This window comes from Cornus florida, unplaced genomic scaffold (genome assembly GCF_030987335.1).
Source record: "Cornus florida cultivar Cherokee Brave unplaced genomic scaffold, ASM3098733v1 CherokeeBrave_3.0.0_Hap2_Chr05, whole genome shotgun sequence".
Taxonomy (NCBI): domain Eukaryota; kingdom Viridiplantae; phylum Streptophyta; class Magnoliopsida; order Cornales; family Cornaceae; genus Cornus; species Cornus florida.
In genome coordinates this window covers 90,102,425-90,117,769 of record NW_026775575.1, presented here as the reverse complement: position 1 = coordinate 90,117,769, position 15,345 = coordinate 90,102,425, and the positions used below count along the sequence as shown (strand labels likewise).

At 34.2% G+C, this 15,345-nt stretch overlaps 3 protein-coding genes across 4 annotated transcripts; 1 reads left to right on the top strand and 2 right to left on the bottom strand.

Moving 5' to 3' along the window:
• Positions 1-1,440: 1,440 nt before the first annotated feature.
• On the bottom strand, positions 1,441-3,740 carry LOC132307536 (CASP-like protein 2A1). The gene is made up of 3 exons (XM_059805334.1): positions 3,372-3,740; positions 2,064-2,181; positions 1,441-1,974 (listed from the first exon to the last, which is right to left on the bottom strand). The coding sequence occupies exons 1-3, from the start codon at positions 3,602-3,604 to the stop codon at positions 1,702-1,704; spliced, it is 624 nt and encodes a 207-aa protein (XP_059661317.1). The 5' UTR covers positions 3,605-3,740; the 3' UTR covers positions 1,441-1,701.
• A 2,639-nt stretch (positions 3,741-6,379) lies between these two features.
• LOC132307535 (uncharacterized) lies at positions 6,380-8,579 on the top strand. Of its 2 annotated transcripts, XM_059805332.1 has the most exons (5): positions 6,389-6,722; positions 7,130-7,169; positions 7,255-7,376; positions 7,489-7,552; positions 8,233-8,579. In XM_059805332.1, the coding sequence occupies exons 1-4, from the start codon at positions 6,447-6,449 to the stop codon at positions 7,549-7,551; spliced, it is 501 nt and encodes a 166-aa protein (XP_059661315.1). In that variant the 5' UTR covers positions 6,389-6,446; the 3' UTR covers position 7,552; positions 8,233-8,579. The 2 variants fall into 2 exon arrangements, with proteins under 2 accessions (XP_059661316.1, XP_059661315.1); XM_059805333.1 differs by lacking the exon at positions 7,489-7,552 and having other exon boundaries at positions 6,380-6,722.
• Positions 8,580-9,139: 560 nt separating this feature from the next.
• LOC132307534 (ultraviolet-B receptor UVR8) lies at positions 9,140-13,205 on the bottom strand. Its single transcript, XM_059805331.1, has 4 exons — positions 12,834-13,205; positions 10,334-10,550; positions 9,849-10,158; positions 9,140-9,766 (listed from the first exon to the last, which is right to left on the bottom strand). The coding sequence occupies exons 1-4, from the start codon at positions 13,130-13,132 to the stop codon at positions 9,279-9,281; spliced, it is 1,314 nt and encodes a 437-aa protein (XP_059661314.1). The 5' UTR covers positions 13,133-13,205; the 3' UTR covers positions 9,140-9,278.
• Positions 13,206-15,345: the final 2,140 nt, after the last annotated feature.

Here is a 15,345-nt window from a genome sequence, read left to right as displayed (position 1 = left end):
ACATTATGCTGCTCTTTTTTAAAATATTCTTTAGTTATATATTATTCTAATTTTTTATAGTTATGTTCAAGGTTTTTAGGATCATGGTTATGCGTAGAAAAAGAACTAAAACTAATTTTCAAGAGAAAAAATCCCTTGAAGAATAAGCCTGAAACACAAAAGTATACATAATTATTTCAAACATAAGAAACATGCACTTAGAAGATATGCCTAATGGGTTAATGCCTCCCGTGAATTTTGGAGTGTCAGGTTTCGATTCTCTTCATCTACTAATCTAACTTCTAACATTTATTATAATGATGAGAAACATGCATTTATGATCCTAAAGGTGATCCTTCCCATCCTATCATAATCCTTACCCAAAAAGGTTTTAATTTTTTATTAGTGTGTTTGATTGATTTGGCAACTTGAATAAAGGATCGGGACCTTGCAAACATGATTATGTTAAGTATATAGTATTGGTTCATCTATCTCCATATATTTAGGCAGGCTGTATGGTCTATTTGTCAAAGTGAATTAATTAAGATCATTGATGACTTAAAGTGAGAACCCGACCTCTTCTTCCCCCATTTTAGGTCATTAATAGCCTTAATTTATCAATTTGACAAATAGGTGCAACTAATTGGCCTTCAAATCATTTTTCCTCTCCATTATTCACATCAATAATATTATATGTGAATTCCGTAGAAAAAGTTCAACAGTATTGGAAGTCTCCCGTATCATTGAATTTAATTGGTGGGTCCTTGTGGTTGTTTTTGTTTTGGTAGGCTGGAGGATTAGTAATATTTTTAATTTATATCCCTTAAGCATTGCCATTTAACATTAATTGCTTTTCTTTGTAGCAGTTGTGCCATTTTAACACTAATTGCTTTTGTTTGCTGCAGTTGTTTTGTATGAAGAAGCACGCTGAAGATAAGAGGGCAAGTCTCCTCGTTCCATACAAGTCAATACGGATTAGCTAGGTCTCCATACAAGTTGACACGGATTAGCTATTAAACATATATATATATATATATAGTAGACTAGTATATATAGGTGATCGATTTTCTGTATCATTGGATTACATGAATGGTCACAGCTACGTACTACTCGTCTTCCATTGATAGGATCAAGTAATATAATTCAAGTTTTTGTGTCTCATGCGCCGTGTCTGGTACGACATGCGTTTGCATATATAATATGATGGCATTGTGGTAAATGGGATGTGTTTGGAACAGACGTCTTATTGCCCTTTACATAACTTTCCCGGGAGAGCAACAAACACATGATTGTTTGCATATATTTCTTATATAAATGACGTAGAAAAATTGTGGAACTATTTATCATGCATTATTCATTGTTTAATCATTTCATTTGTTAAATATGGATTCTGATCCATGACCAAGCATGGTTAAATCTCCATCTTAAAATGATTGCGTTGATCATGCAAGTCTAAAATCATTTGAAGAACAAGTTCAAGTTAGGCATTACGAGAAGCAAACGACTTATGTTTACATAATATATGATGTTATCTTCTTCTCCAGACATCAAGTGGTCATGAGATCAGGCTACAAAACAGGCTCAAACAAGCACCTTCATGACCAGAAAAACATACCGTAAAACACACACATCTTATGCTTACACGTTATTTATATATTTTTTCTATATTGTTACATAAAAACTACTAGAAACTTAATTGTTGATTTGAAGGGTAGAAGATGATCAGCCATGGAAGACAGCGATCTCAATGCCCTTGCTGTTGTGGCCAACGGGTGCATCATATTTGCTGAAAAGTCTGTAGGAAGAGATGAGCGAAAGCACTGCATAGCAAAGTATTACTACAAATGTGATGGCTACGGATGCCGTTGCCTTCCGACAGAAACCACCAAAGGTGTCGCAGGCTTCACTCCATGTGGTGGCTTGGTCTCCCTTGTAGGCCAAGAACACTACCTCGGTCGACACAGCACCAGCCGCGAGTATTACGTATGTTAACAACTGCATATACACGAGTATTACGATATGTTTACAACTGCATATATGTATATATAATGTAAAAACAGAACATGGGATGCAAATCAGCTAACCTGGTCGAGGAGGAAGAAAGTCCAGGCTCGGGACATGGTGGAGGGGCGAGGCATGGCTACAACGATGGCCGAAAGAAGAGAATATCCAGCACAAATGCCATTGGCATGTACCAAATACCTGAGTAATGAGAAATCAGACTTGATCATAGTTGTTGCATGTTCTAAAAGCTTAAACTGATATGAAAATAATAATAATAAAAAATAATAATGGGGTTAATTTAATTTAGTACTCTTTCATGTATTCCACATCCCATTTATGAGCATCATACGAGTGGATAGTATTTAGTGTCCCCACCTGCAGTGGAGTCCACTAATAGGACTTTTCTCCTCTCGTGTTGTTGGAGCTTCTAACCATTACTTTATTTATTTATCTATTTATGTACTTTGTGTAGGTCCATGGGGGTAGGACCACACTGCACTTGAATTATGCATAATTAATAAACAAACTACTCAAAGCTCGAGTCTGGACGGCGCTTGGACTAATAAGGCCTTTGCTAGTACCTTCTTTAGGTATCTGGTTTGAATCAAAGTGATTTTCGGGCTGTTACGTGCCCGTTCATCCGAAGTTTGCAAATCATCTTATAGTTTAAAGTGATTAATATTAACTTTTTGAGAAAAAAAATTTAAAAATAAAAATAAAAATAAATGCTCAAAATGAAAAGGAGTGTGAGTATTCATTTGAGTGTGTGAAAATGAAGTCTAGCTACTACTTTAGTTATTATGTTAGGTGGATGATCCATTGGATGGAACAAGTGTATCAAAAATTATTTTGATCAATTATTTATTTAGATTCATTGGATATGGATGGATTATTAAGTGAGTATAAATTACTGGCTAAGAAGCATCAATTAATTAGTCCAAGTCAGTTCTGTCTTGAAACATTTTAGAACATTTTCACTGTTTTATGAATCTTAATAAAAAGGGCATTAAACTGTGTTTTTTAGCACTCAACAGAAATTTTACGACGCGGTCGTCATGATCCCAAGCCTTCACTAATTATAGACTATTACTATCCAAATATTTGTTTCAAAATAGCAGGCCAAATACAGTGACGTTACGATGATTTTTGACACACTTGAAAGAAATGTTTTGTGTGACCTCATATACATATATAGGTCATAATTGTTTCTGGGCATGAATGTTCTATATGAAGACAAAAAAATGATTTGGATTTGGCACTTGTGTATGTTTGTGTGTGTACATATATTACATACAGAGAGAGAGAGAGAGAGAGAGAGAGAGAGAGAGAGAGTGACATGATAATTATATATACATACATACATATATATGTATATATATATATATTACCTGAAAGCTCCAAGGTTGGAGTAGGAGATAGAACCAAAGTCAGTAGTAGTCTGGGAATTCTTGAGCATGACCACAAGTGCTCCAACGCAAAGAGCCATTGGCAAAAGACGCAGCAACGTCTCGGCGGTGCGCAAGCAGGTGTTTCCTCCTTCACCAGCAACCTCTCCATCCCTTGCCGGAAACGTATCCATTGGTGAGCTTCCTGCTGCAGCTACTGCTCCAACTTTCTCCATCTTGTTTGACACACACACTCTCTCTCTCTAAACTTTCTCTCTTTTGGGTGTTGCTTCGGTAGAGGAAAAATGTGTGATGTACTGGTGGAGCAGCGCTCCTTTCAGTACTTAATAATGGGATTTTGGTGAGGTAGGTGGTGAAGCATTCAAGGCCCGTCAAGGCAGGCCACGCTTTCCTAAGTGCATGGATAACACTCTCTCTTTCTATCCAGTTTATTGTAACTTGTAAGAGGCTTTAAATACGATTATATTATCATATATATATATATACCATCCTCCCTTTTTATATTTTTGTACAATATTGTTTTTATCAAGATTTGAACACTCGACATCCCGTTCATGAGTTATAATAGGGTGGTGGCATATGAATTATGCCATTGTCTCTAAATAAGATTCAAGCACTCATAGTTTCATTGTTTACTGAGTAATATTTCAACTTCTTGTCTAAAACTTGTAAGCACCTGAATTAGGGCAATGGACCATCAAATGTAAAGTTTTTGGTGTTGAATGGGAAGTTTTTGGGTTCACCATCTCATTGCCAGTGATTTTGCTAATTAATGGTATATAATTTCCTCTTTTCTTTGAAAAAAAAATTGCAATTTACTAGTAATTTGAAAGATCAACATTAATTAGTGTGAATTTTGTTTAATCTCGCCCCATAAATGTTTGCTGGTCCCCCTTTTTTATTTTTTTCATTCAGTTTCGTTTCTTTTTTTTAAAACATTAATTTGTTATATATATATATATATATTAATTTCTTATATATATATATATATATATATATATATATATATATAAGGGTAAGGTATATGTAATTGTTTGTGTGGGGGGTGTCTCTCGAATGAATCCGCGTACGACGAGTCTGAAGATAATGTGATTGAATGTAATGGAAGTTGTGAGACTGGTTGGACCGCGTGAACCACATTTATGGAGCCGATGTGGATGTAATGACGCTACAAATTCATTGCACCACACACTAAGATTATTTTATTTGTTAAAATAATCAAACTGTTTCAATGAATTCGTATTTATATTATATAAAAACATATTTTCCTTGCAAAGATATATTAGTTGCAAATTTTCGCAATATGCCTACATAATTTTGAACTTCCACAAGCAAGAAGAACCTATAAGAAATTTTAAAATTCCATAATCAACATATTTAGAACGACCACACTCCTCGTATAAGTCTTCATTTTCTTTTAGGAACCTTTTTAGTTAACATGAAGATTGTGCCCCTCGTATAATAATCAATACCAATTTCCAATACCACAACTTAAAATACTCTTCTCAATTTCATTTTCAGTTAACCCAATAATATACAAATCAATATTTCATTACAATTATAGATTAATTTACATCAATAACATATAGAACCCGCAATAATTTCAATAAGATAATAATTTTCATAATCATGCATTCAAATTGGTTAACAATATCAAGTACAATATAAATTTATATAATATAATAACTCAATATTAACATAAAACAAAAAATAGATAATAATTATACATGAACAAGTAAATAGGACAAGAATATAACAAATAAAAGTAAGCTTTCCCTCTTTCTTCTTTTTCCTATTTCCCTTTTATTTTTCTTTTTTCCCCTAGCCGTTCTTGTCAGCTCACTAGCTTTTTTCTCTTTTTTGTTCCACTATTCTCCAGCTCATATTATATTTTATTTTATTGGCAAAAAAAACTTATGCATCTATTTGTCTTTACTAATACTCAAACTCTTATTGTCTCTTTTAAAAAGTGAAAAATAAAAAATAAAAGAGATATCATCAAGTTACAACCTTCAATACTAAACAAATATAAAAATGTCATGCTTGCATTACTAATACACATGGTACATACTAGCTATCCACTTGATTGAAATTTTTTTCATCAACAAGTGAAAACCAATAAATAAATAAAAAGTAAAATACAATATTAATATTAAAAAAAATTTCCACTAAATTAATGATGAGTAAAGGACCAAATCCATCCAATAAATCAATTTTCGTGTATCACTAATTTAATATCTCGTGCTCCCTCGTTTGAAATACAAATTTCTGATGAGAGAGAGGGAAGTCTAACATAGTAGGAGGAAAAGAAAAAAAAAAAAAAAAAAGGCACCATAAATAAGGGTACATTTTGACAGAATTTTTAGGAAACAGTTGTCGATTATTTTTTAAATTATAAAAAATTTTCAAAAAATTATTATTATATACTATTTTCTCTATTCCGTGAACAGTTTTTCACACACAAAAAAAAAAAAAAAAAAAAAAATCAAAATAGGAGGAGAAGTTATTATATCGTCTTGTGACCAACATACATAAGATTTTTTAACTTGTTCAATGGTAATTGGCTGAAATAATTTAAAAATTGAAAAGATATTCAATGTGCCGGGCATACCAAGTCATTAATTTGTCCGATCAATGTAAATATTTCATTTTATGAAATTAACCTCACTTATTTTTAAAAATTACTTTCAACTAATTGCTATGGTCATTTTCATTCATCGGGCATACTCACGGTGCACCTAATATCTCTGATCCTAAAAATTTCTCCTACGCCAAAAACTCTTGCTGGGACTACCCCACTCTTTACCCATACTGGGTCATTCAGTGTCTAAATGGATTTGGCTTCGCTATGGGTTTAAGACGACAGTATTGGACTCAGCATTCCAGTGCCAACCCAATCAAAAGCCCAACCCATGTTGGGCTAGTTTAACCAGTCTGACTCAAACTTGGCAATACAGTGGACCAGTGCTCTCTCTCTCTCTCTCCCAGAGATAGAGGATAAGAATACCAGGACTCCAGTGGCATTCACACAAGCTGAGAGAGGGAAAAAAAAAAAAAATGCCAGTAAAGCTTGTCTATGGTGGTCACCACCATCATCTATCAATACCACCACCAGTCCTCTCTTCCCCTTATATCAATTCCACTCTGATCACTAGCATGAAGATGGTGGGCATAAAGCATGGAAATTTGCAACACCATACAATTCTGCTCAGATTCACAAAAAGGAGGTCATCATCTACAGCTGTCTCCAAACGGCTAATTTCAGCCTCACTTCAACCACTAGATTTGACAGAGGACAATGTTAAACAGGTCTTAGAGGATGCTAGACTTAAAGTAAGTTCCATCATATTTTCTATATTTTAATTATATATATACACACACACACACACATGTATATGTGTGTTTTATACTAGGAACACCCAATTCGTGTTTTGTATAATGTGTATGTTAAATTTGTGAAAAATAAATAAATGCAAAGCACCAGTTTAGATCTTCTGCAGCTAGACCTAATTGTGTTAGAGGATTTATTAAAGTTATGTACAATTTATAATAGCTTTAGTTTTTAAAGTAACATGGCAAAATCTGAGTTTAAACCTCACCCTCAAGATGCCATGATAATTAAAATTGAAACATATGTTGGACAAAAAAAAAGGTCACAGACGTGTTAGAGGATTTAAATATTAAAGCTATATACCTTAATAGCCAACATGAATGCATGAATTCATTGTGTGTTTTTGCAGTTTCCACAAATCTTTGACAGCTCAGACGTTGGCATAACAGGTGATTCTCCAAGGTACATATGACTCTAGTACTCTTTCTGTTTTTATATGCTCAATGAGTTATGAAGGTGATGAAAAAATTATAGGAGAAGCAAAACTTGCTGAATTGGATGGACCCTTTGTGAAGATTAGTCTTAAAGGTCGGTTTTGGCACGAACGTTCCACTGTTTTAGCTAGGCTTGCCAATTACTTGAAGCAAAGGATTCCTGTAAGTCAGTTTTTAAACTTCTATGTATATATCTCTACATCATGATGAAAAATGGTAGCTTTAATTCACTGTTTCTTGCTTTCTTGGTCGAAATGTTGTACCTTTTATGTAGGAAATCTTGGAGGTAGATATCGAAGATGAGAAACAATTGGATGATAGCCCAGAAAACTTCTGAGGTACTAAAAATGTTTAATGGAAGTTGGGATTTAAGGCCGTGTTGTTTTGGGTGGTTGATTATTTTACCGTTTCATTAAATATATGCAATATTAATTTAGGTGTCAATCTATATGATAAACAATATATAAAAGAGAACACCTAAAGAATGTTTGAACAGGGTACATGCATTGTGTGACTGTTGGAATAGATATAGTTGATATATCGGTTATATGCATTTTTAGACCCCAAGTACATAATTTTTGTTGTGAGGCACTGCTTCAGGTTCTATATAGTTACATTGCAAAGGGTCTGTTCCGAAGATAGGAGACTCTTTGATCTTCATTCTTAGTTTTCTATATTTCCCATTGTAAAACAATAAAAAATGATGTAGTTTGGACCCTTTTTTTTCCACATGGGCACAGCATAATGTCATTCCTTGAAAGCCTGGCTGTAAATTTGGCTGGAATTTAATGGTTTCCACAAGGTTTTTTGAGTTCCAAATCAAGCTTCTTAGTTGTGTTTTTATCCTTTGACATGGTTTTACAGAACCAAGTCTTGTTTTTTATGGTCTTTGTTGCACCACTTTTGGAGGTTCATGTTCTCAAGATAGTCATAAAAAGGCTTCCATACACCTAAGTATACTACTTTGCTAGCCCGGAATTCATACACTCACTATTTTCTAAATCTTGCTCTACTGCAGTTAATCTTTTGAGGGGCTGATCAAAAGTGTCTGGCTCTCACCATAATCAATTTGACAGTTTCATATTAGCATGGACCAATTTTGATAGTCCATGATCTGGGCCAGCACCAGATTGGTGGTTTTGTGACAGTGACGACGCAGTAAGGAGGAGAGCTTGGTCGGGGGATTGTGTTTCCAAAGTGAATGTCTGGTTCTTCTGTTCGATGTTTGTTCCACCTCTTTGAAATGTAATTGGTTCTTCTGTTCGATGTTTGTTGCACCTCTTTGAAATGTAATAGGTAGGCGATAGGACTCACACTGTCTGAACTTGGCTCATTTGAATCATATCTAAATAACCTTGCAAAGCATTAGATCTTGCAGCTATATTTGATGTTGATGAAGCACTTCATGTGATGCATTCAGTCCTTGCAAGAAATTGAGCTTCTTTTTGTCCATGCTGATACAAATTGGACAATTTCTTCACTTCAGTTTGGTAGACAATCTAGTTTTTAGATGAGTTCACAAGCTCTGCTCATTGACAACATCTGGACATTCTGTCCCACCAACAATTTACCCACGAAAACCAGAAAAGAACTCTGTCAATTAATCAAGCAATGAAGAATCGAAACTAAGCCTCACTGATGTGAAATGGTGGAATATAAAACTCAAATTATATCAAATTTATCTCAATCTGAAGTCGCCGGGATGATCCCGGCTCCTGGTCTCCCGTTTGAACAATCAGCCAGGTGTATATACTGTGCTATCCTGAAAAGTAGCTGCCCTTTAAAGTGACTCATCAACCTAAGAAAACCTGATTTTCATGCCAGTTGATCCATAATCAAAAGCAGCATCACCAGATTGCTTCAAATACAATTACATTCATCCATATTGCAATGAAGATTGAGTGCGCCATGGAATGCAAACCAGGAAAACAAAATAGAACCCCAGTTTCATTTAGATCTATAAATTGTAACCGACTGACTTCTATTATTTCTAGAAATTGTAAAGCTACAGATAATTCTGTTACATCATTTAGCAACCAGATCTAGAGATTGTTTCAAGCTACATCATTCAGCAATCAGAACAAGATTATGATCGAAGCCTGTCACGGCTTGCAGAACCTCAGAACCTTCCAAACATTCAATCAACGTTGGTTCAGGTATATCAAATGAGCTGCCTAACCCTAGCCTGCCATTTTTACCACAGCCCCAAACCCACACCTCTCTCTTAGATGTAAGAGCAATTGAATGTGCACGCCCTCCTGACACTGAAATAGGCGTTTCCTCTGCGAGCCCCGTAATCACCAATGATGGGAGGTTCTCTGGGCCTTCTCTCCCGAGCTGCGAACTATGGTTCCATCCCCATGAAATGATGCTTGTGGCATCTCCTGTGACCTCTGGTGATGCAATCTGGCATATTGCTAAACAATGGCCCAAGCCTGATGCTATAGACAGAGGTTGGAAGCTTATGTCAACCGGTAGCATTCCCAGGTCTTGTATTACTCTGCCCAATTGGCCGTAGATATTGCTCCCACTACTTAATAGGGTGCCATCACCTGAAATATAACAATAGAACTAACATGAATACATAGTCACCCTCTTCATATTTGCACTTGCATGTTGATAATTAATACTTACGGCAAAGAACTAAGGAATGATCGAGCCCACATGCAACATCTACAACTTCAACACCCTGTAGTTCCTCGATTAAACAAGGCTCCCAGGTAATTGGCATGTCTTTCTCCTTCTCCATTCCTTCCAGGACCAACTTTTCAGCAGCTTCCAGCATTGAACTTGAAAGTTCTGTTGTTTCTAAAATATCAGCGCTTGAGTCAAGCGGAGAGATCTCTTTTCCAATCTGTCCCAATCTACCATCTGCTGAATAACCCCATCCAAACAATTTTCCATCCTTCGTTTGAGCCAGAGCATGGCCCCAACCAAGTGAGACCTGCCAAACAAAGATGAATATAAGAAATCACCCATCATATCAGAAAATATGACTTTGGACATATTAGAAAGAGCCCACTCAGTTTTTCTTCAACTCGGCTAATCATGGGTGAACTGCAACATCAGTGAGTGGTATGTATTATATTTTTCTACCTTAAGCATGACATGAAGACCACCTTAACTATCTCTTCCCCAGAAAGAGCTTCAACTTTGGAAGGAAATATTGATTCAATAATTCCATTTCCAAGACCAAGCTGTCCACGCTTCGATTTTCCCCAGACCCACAAAGAGCCATCATCTCCAATGGCCGTAGAGATGACACCAGATGCAAATGCAGCTCGAACTTTTACTTGATTCAATCCTTCTACTCTCTTCGGTTCATTCCACGATTCTCTGAATAAACCATCACAAAGGAAAAAATAAAAAATAATAATTTAGTTTTCACGTAAAAAATAGATCCGCTATATTTCAATGAGAACTCCAGAGCATCTATACTTATTATTTTTATATTTTAGAGCATTCTGGTACCCATCACTACATCCATACAGATGGAACAAATTTCAACTCTCCACTCAAGAGTGAGAACGGAAACAACATTTTTCTTTATTTTTGTTGCAAATAACACTTAATCAACCAGTGAATTCTCAACATAATGGAGTATATTAATTCTATAAGTTACAACACATGGGGTCAAGAGAAGAATTATTTTTGGATTTGGTATTAGTTCATTATGACAATTTAAGTTTGTCAGTAAAGCATATAAATTTTTTAAACTGCGATGTTATGTATAACTTAGATTGGATTTTTAATTGGGTTGATTAGGAAAACAAGGGGTCATTTTTTTACAAGAAGGCATTATAAGGTTTATAGTCTCGTAAGTACTTTTATGGGCAAGTAAAAAGTTACATCCCTTTAGGACTGACTAAAAAAAAAACAAAAAAAAAAGGTCCTTATGCATATAAAGGTTTGAAACTGGGTGGTTAGATCATGGAGCTCAATCATTATCATTAACAGATTTGGTTAGAAAGATCAATTGAAGATTTGGAACAAACAAATTTTCGAAGGTCAATTGGCCGGAAGGGACACTGAGATAGCAATAGGTTGAATATAATACATTCAGTGACTTTGATTGTATGTAAGGTGCAGAAATGGTAAGAGAAGTAAATGAAGTGGCTAGAATAAGAAAAAAGGAAATAATAAGACCTGGATAAAGTTCAACACATCAATAATGACAACCAGATTGCCTAACCGGTGGAGGAGAACTCATCAAAAGTTAGAAGGATTGTTAAGTAACTATTTATGAAGATTATTAACAACTGCTTACTCTAAAAGCTAAGCCATTAGAGAATGGTGTAACTTACTTATTTCAACACCCCTCAACTCTAGCAAGAATCCCCCTAATTGATGGGCCAAGCACTGTATTATATTTTATCAGGGAGGTATCAACTTTTACGGATAAGTCTTCAATTTAAGCCATTAATGATTGGTTCAACTTATAGACTTTGACAAAGAGAACACAAGCGTTTAGGGAATCAAATATCACACATACTTCCAAATATTTAAGATCATGAAATTATGGATGAAAAATGCTTTCGGATTGAATGGTTTCCCAAGTTTGAAGTATCCAAACTTTGATGGATTACACTAGATTACGGAGCTATTCAGCAAGAACATCAAGACTAAGTAAATGCTGGATAACTGAAGAGGAAGTACTGGAGTGCCCGTACATAATGAAAGCTTTTCTTATCAAAGTAACATTTTCCGTTATACATCAAGCTCCAAAGCCATGCTATGAAACTATGGAAGAGATGAGAACAAGGATGGTTGAAGTTCTGAAACAAATTTAGGAAAAAGAAACATCTACCTTTTGGTAGTTTGAAGTTTTTGAACATTTCCACCGGAACAACTAGAAAATTCAGTTTTGACATGTCAGGTCAAAGCTAAAATGGTTATTCGGTTTTGACATGACAGGTCAAAGCTAAAATGGTTCAATAACTCAGTTTTGATTCTTGAATGGAACATCTCAAACACAAATCGACGTCTCTCAAAATACACAGGCTTTTGAATCACCTCCAAACTCATCAATATGTTTTTCTTCAAGTTGCGTGCAATTCTAAAGATTTGCCTAAACTAGAAAATTTGGCAGTTTCAATGTAAAATGAACTAAGTTTCATGATAGTAAGAAACAGAACAAATAAATCTATAAGAGATGTCTGCTGATCAAATTTATTGTAATTACAAAATATACTAAAAACTATATGATCAGAAAATACTGTTAAAATAGACTAAATTTTGTCATCCTACGAAAACTAATGAACCTTATATGTAACAAATTGGCTTTTATTGGGCATAAATAGGCTTAATTGTTTATATTTTTCATTTTTATGCAATACTCGCAAAAAAAATATCAACCCAAAATTCCTTGTATCAAATCGGAGGACTTTTGCTTAGTTATAGTGAAATCACCAGATGGATTATCCTACACAAACAATTTTTCTTACCATTTTACCAACATTATTAAATTTGAACCCCATAATTTAAATTAATACAGGAAAAAAAATACGCAAGTGCACAATCAAAACCAGAATTTAGCTCCAAGTTCATCAATTATCAACCATACGCGCGCGCGCGCACACATATATATATATATGTTGGAGAGAGAGAGGGAGGAAGAACCTTGGAGCGAGAAGACCACGGCCGAGCTGAGCTTCATTGTTTCGGCCCCAAGCCCAGACCTCTCCTTGAGAAGTGACGGCGAGGGAATGATAATGGCCTGCACTGACACTGCAGACCTCAGGTGGGAGTCCGGAGATCGGTGTGGGCTCGTAGGCGTCGCCGCCGACGCCCGTGAGGGAGGTAGGTAGGCCCAGCGCGCCATGGATTCCGTCCCCGAAGCTCATGACGGTGGTGCTCAGCCATCGGCGGTTGATTCCGGTGAGGGCACCATACACAGCTCTCTCCAGCAATCGCAGCATTACCTAAATCAATTTGGTCAATCAACTTAACTCACATGAATGTGGCAAAACGTCTAATAATTTGTTCAATCAATTTAACAACATTTTTCTAGGTTAATAATTGATTCTTTATATATATATATATATAAATAAAATAAAAAATTACGCAAATACAAGATATGTTGGCCAAACAAAATAAATCTGCCCGACACTGTTTGGAATGGTAGGATTTCATCAAATTGAATTTAAAATAGAATTTCACACTACACTATTTGGAATGGGAAGATTTCATGGAAATTGAATTTAAAATAAAATTTCAGGTGTTTGAAATGTGTGAGATTTTAAAAAAATTGCAAATTTTTAGAATTTGATAACTAACTAGTATTTATCCTTTTTACAAGCCGTTTTTACGTCTCTCATCTTATAAACTATTTTCACGTGTCTCATCTTAAAATTATACAATTTTTATTTTTTATTTTATTATTATTTTTTTTTTACAAATTCTGTTTTATTTCAAACATAAAATATAATTCTATATTAATTACAATCTAATTCATTTTTCAATTCTAATTTCAAATCCCAAAAGTATTTGGTTCCAAACAAAGCACAATTTTATTTTTTAATCTTTATTGGATTTCAAACCCTTTATTTTCCTTTTTATTTTTATTTTTATATCCTTCTTTGATTTGATTTTGTTAAAAATTATACTTTGATTTGTTCTTCTCTACCTTTCTTCTTCTTTTATTTTTAAATGGGAACTATTTTATTATATTTGATTTGGTCCTTTCTAAACCTCTTTTACTTTTTTGCAAGCCTCAAATTTGGTTAATATAATGGTATGAAATTTACCACTAAACAAATAATAACAAATTCAAACAAGTAAATTTTGCAATCAACATGAATAGTGATGACTTCAGGCATATGATGGAATTGCAAGAAAGCATGACAAGATATGATTTCGATCGCGGTGGAAGAACTCACAATAAATAATAGAAGTTTGTAGAATTTGCATGCTCCTAGTGATAGAGATATTTATTTGCAATTTTTATCATGACAAGTAGGATATTTAGAGCAAGTATATGATTAGAATGCTCCAGTACAAGTTCACGTTATAAGTGTTTAATCAATAGTGTAACACCATAATATATTACTTTTGATGTAGATATTTTAACTGTGTAGTCAAGAGGAACACTACTATTTGATAAAAATGTAATTTATGGGTAACACCTCCCTCTTAATTTTGGAAGTTTTAATTCTGATTGTAACTACACATGAGTTTCAACGTATTAAAAAACACGTTTAATAAAAAGAAATGTTTTGTTTTATACATTGCCAACATGTTTAGTAAATTGTGATTAAAAGTTGAAATCCCAATTTAGTATTTTTACATATTTTTGCATTGTAACAACGGTACTGTAACAATGAACAACACCAAAAAAAAATGAAAAACTCTAGTATGATATTTTTAAATTAACTATTATATTTTTTAAACTTGTAACATTTTGTTACCAAAGATATTTTTATGTTTTTGCTTTAAATTTTTTTACAACAAATAGACATCAATAAGCACACTTTTGATTACTATTCAATTTATTATACAACAAAATATTTATTTTATTTCGGATTAAAACAAAAACCAAATGCAGCCCTTGGTAATCGGATTCATGGTGAACATTTAGAAGGTGTTGCATAAATGCGGAATAACTTTATAGATATTGGTTGAAGCTACTTTGTATTCATAATGCGACAATACTTAGGTCCTCACTAATGAGGATCTACAACATGATGACCATTGACTAATAATAAATTGACACATCCTATTTTAATTACCAAATCATAAATGGTAATCAAATCACGATCTCTGATTTGGTAAGTAAGTATCTACCCATCATCTTTATTTGGTAATTAAGATGACATATCCATTTATTATTGATTCAAATCAATAATCAGTATGTTGTAAATTTTTATTAGTGAGGATTTAAGTATTATCCTTCACGATGAAAGTAAATAGTGCAGAACATAGTCAACCTTGAAGTTTGAAGTTAACCCATGCTTCAATTCTTTTGGGCAGACTTTGAGGCTTGGTATTAAACCTTGAAGTCTAAGTCCTTTGTTCAAGCTGTCTTGTGTAGAATGCAACTTAAATATAACAACAATAACCAAGTCATTTTCAATTCTTTGAAGGTAATCACTCATAAATTTTGGTCTTCCTCTTTTCTTTTACTAGTACTGTG

Coding starts and splice junctions, on each gene's coding strand:
- LOC132307535 (XM_059805332.1), top strand. CDS start 6,447: ATGCCAGTAAAGCTTGTCTATGGTGGTCACCACCATCATCTATCAATA. Junction 7,170..7,254: donor CTCAGACGTTGGCATAACAG/GTGATTCTCCAA, acceptor AAAAAATTATAG/GAGAAGCAAAACTTGCTGAA. Junction 7,377..7,488: donor ACTTGAAGCAAAGGATTCCT/GTAAGTCAGTTT, acceptor CCTTTTATGTAG/GAAATCTTGGAGGTAGATAT.
- LOC132307534 (XM_059805331.1), bottom strand. CDS start 13,132: ATGCTGCGATTGCTGGAGAGAGCTGTGTATGGTGCCCTCACCGGAATC. Junction 10,159..10,333: donor CTGGGGAAGAGATAGTTAAG/GTGGTCTTCATG, acceptor TTTGTTTGGCAG/GTCTCACTTGGTTGGGGCCA. Junction 9,767..9,848: donor TCATTCCTTAGTTCTTTGCC/GTAAGTATTAAT, acceptor GTTATATTTCAG/GTGATGGCACCCTATTAAGT.
- LOC132307536 (XM_059805334.1), bottom strand. CDS start 3,604: ATGGAGAAAGTTGGAGCAGTAGCTGCAGCAGGAAGCTCACCAATGGAT. Junction 2,182..3,371: donor TCCAACCTTGGAGCTTTCAG/GTAATATATATA, acceptor CTCATTACTCAG/GTATTTGGTACATGCCAATG. Junction 1,975..2,063: donor CTTTCTTCCTCCTCGACCAG/GTTAGCTGATTT, acceptor GTGTATATGCAG/TTGTTAACATACGTAATACT.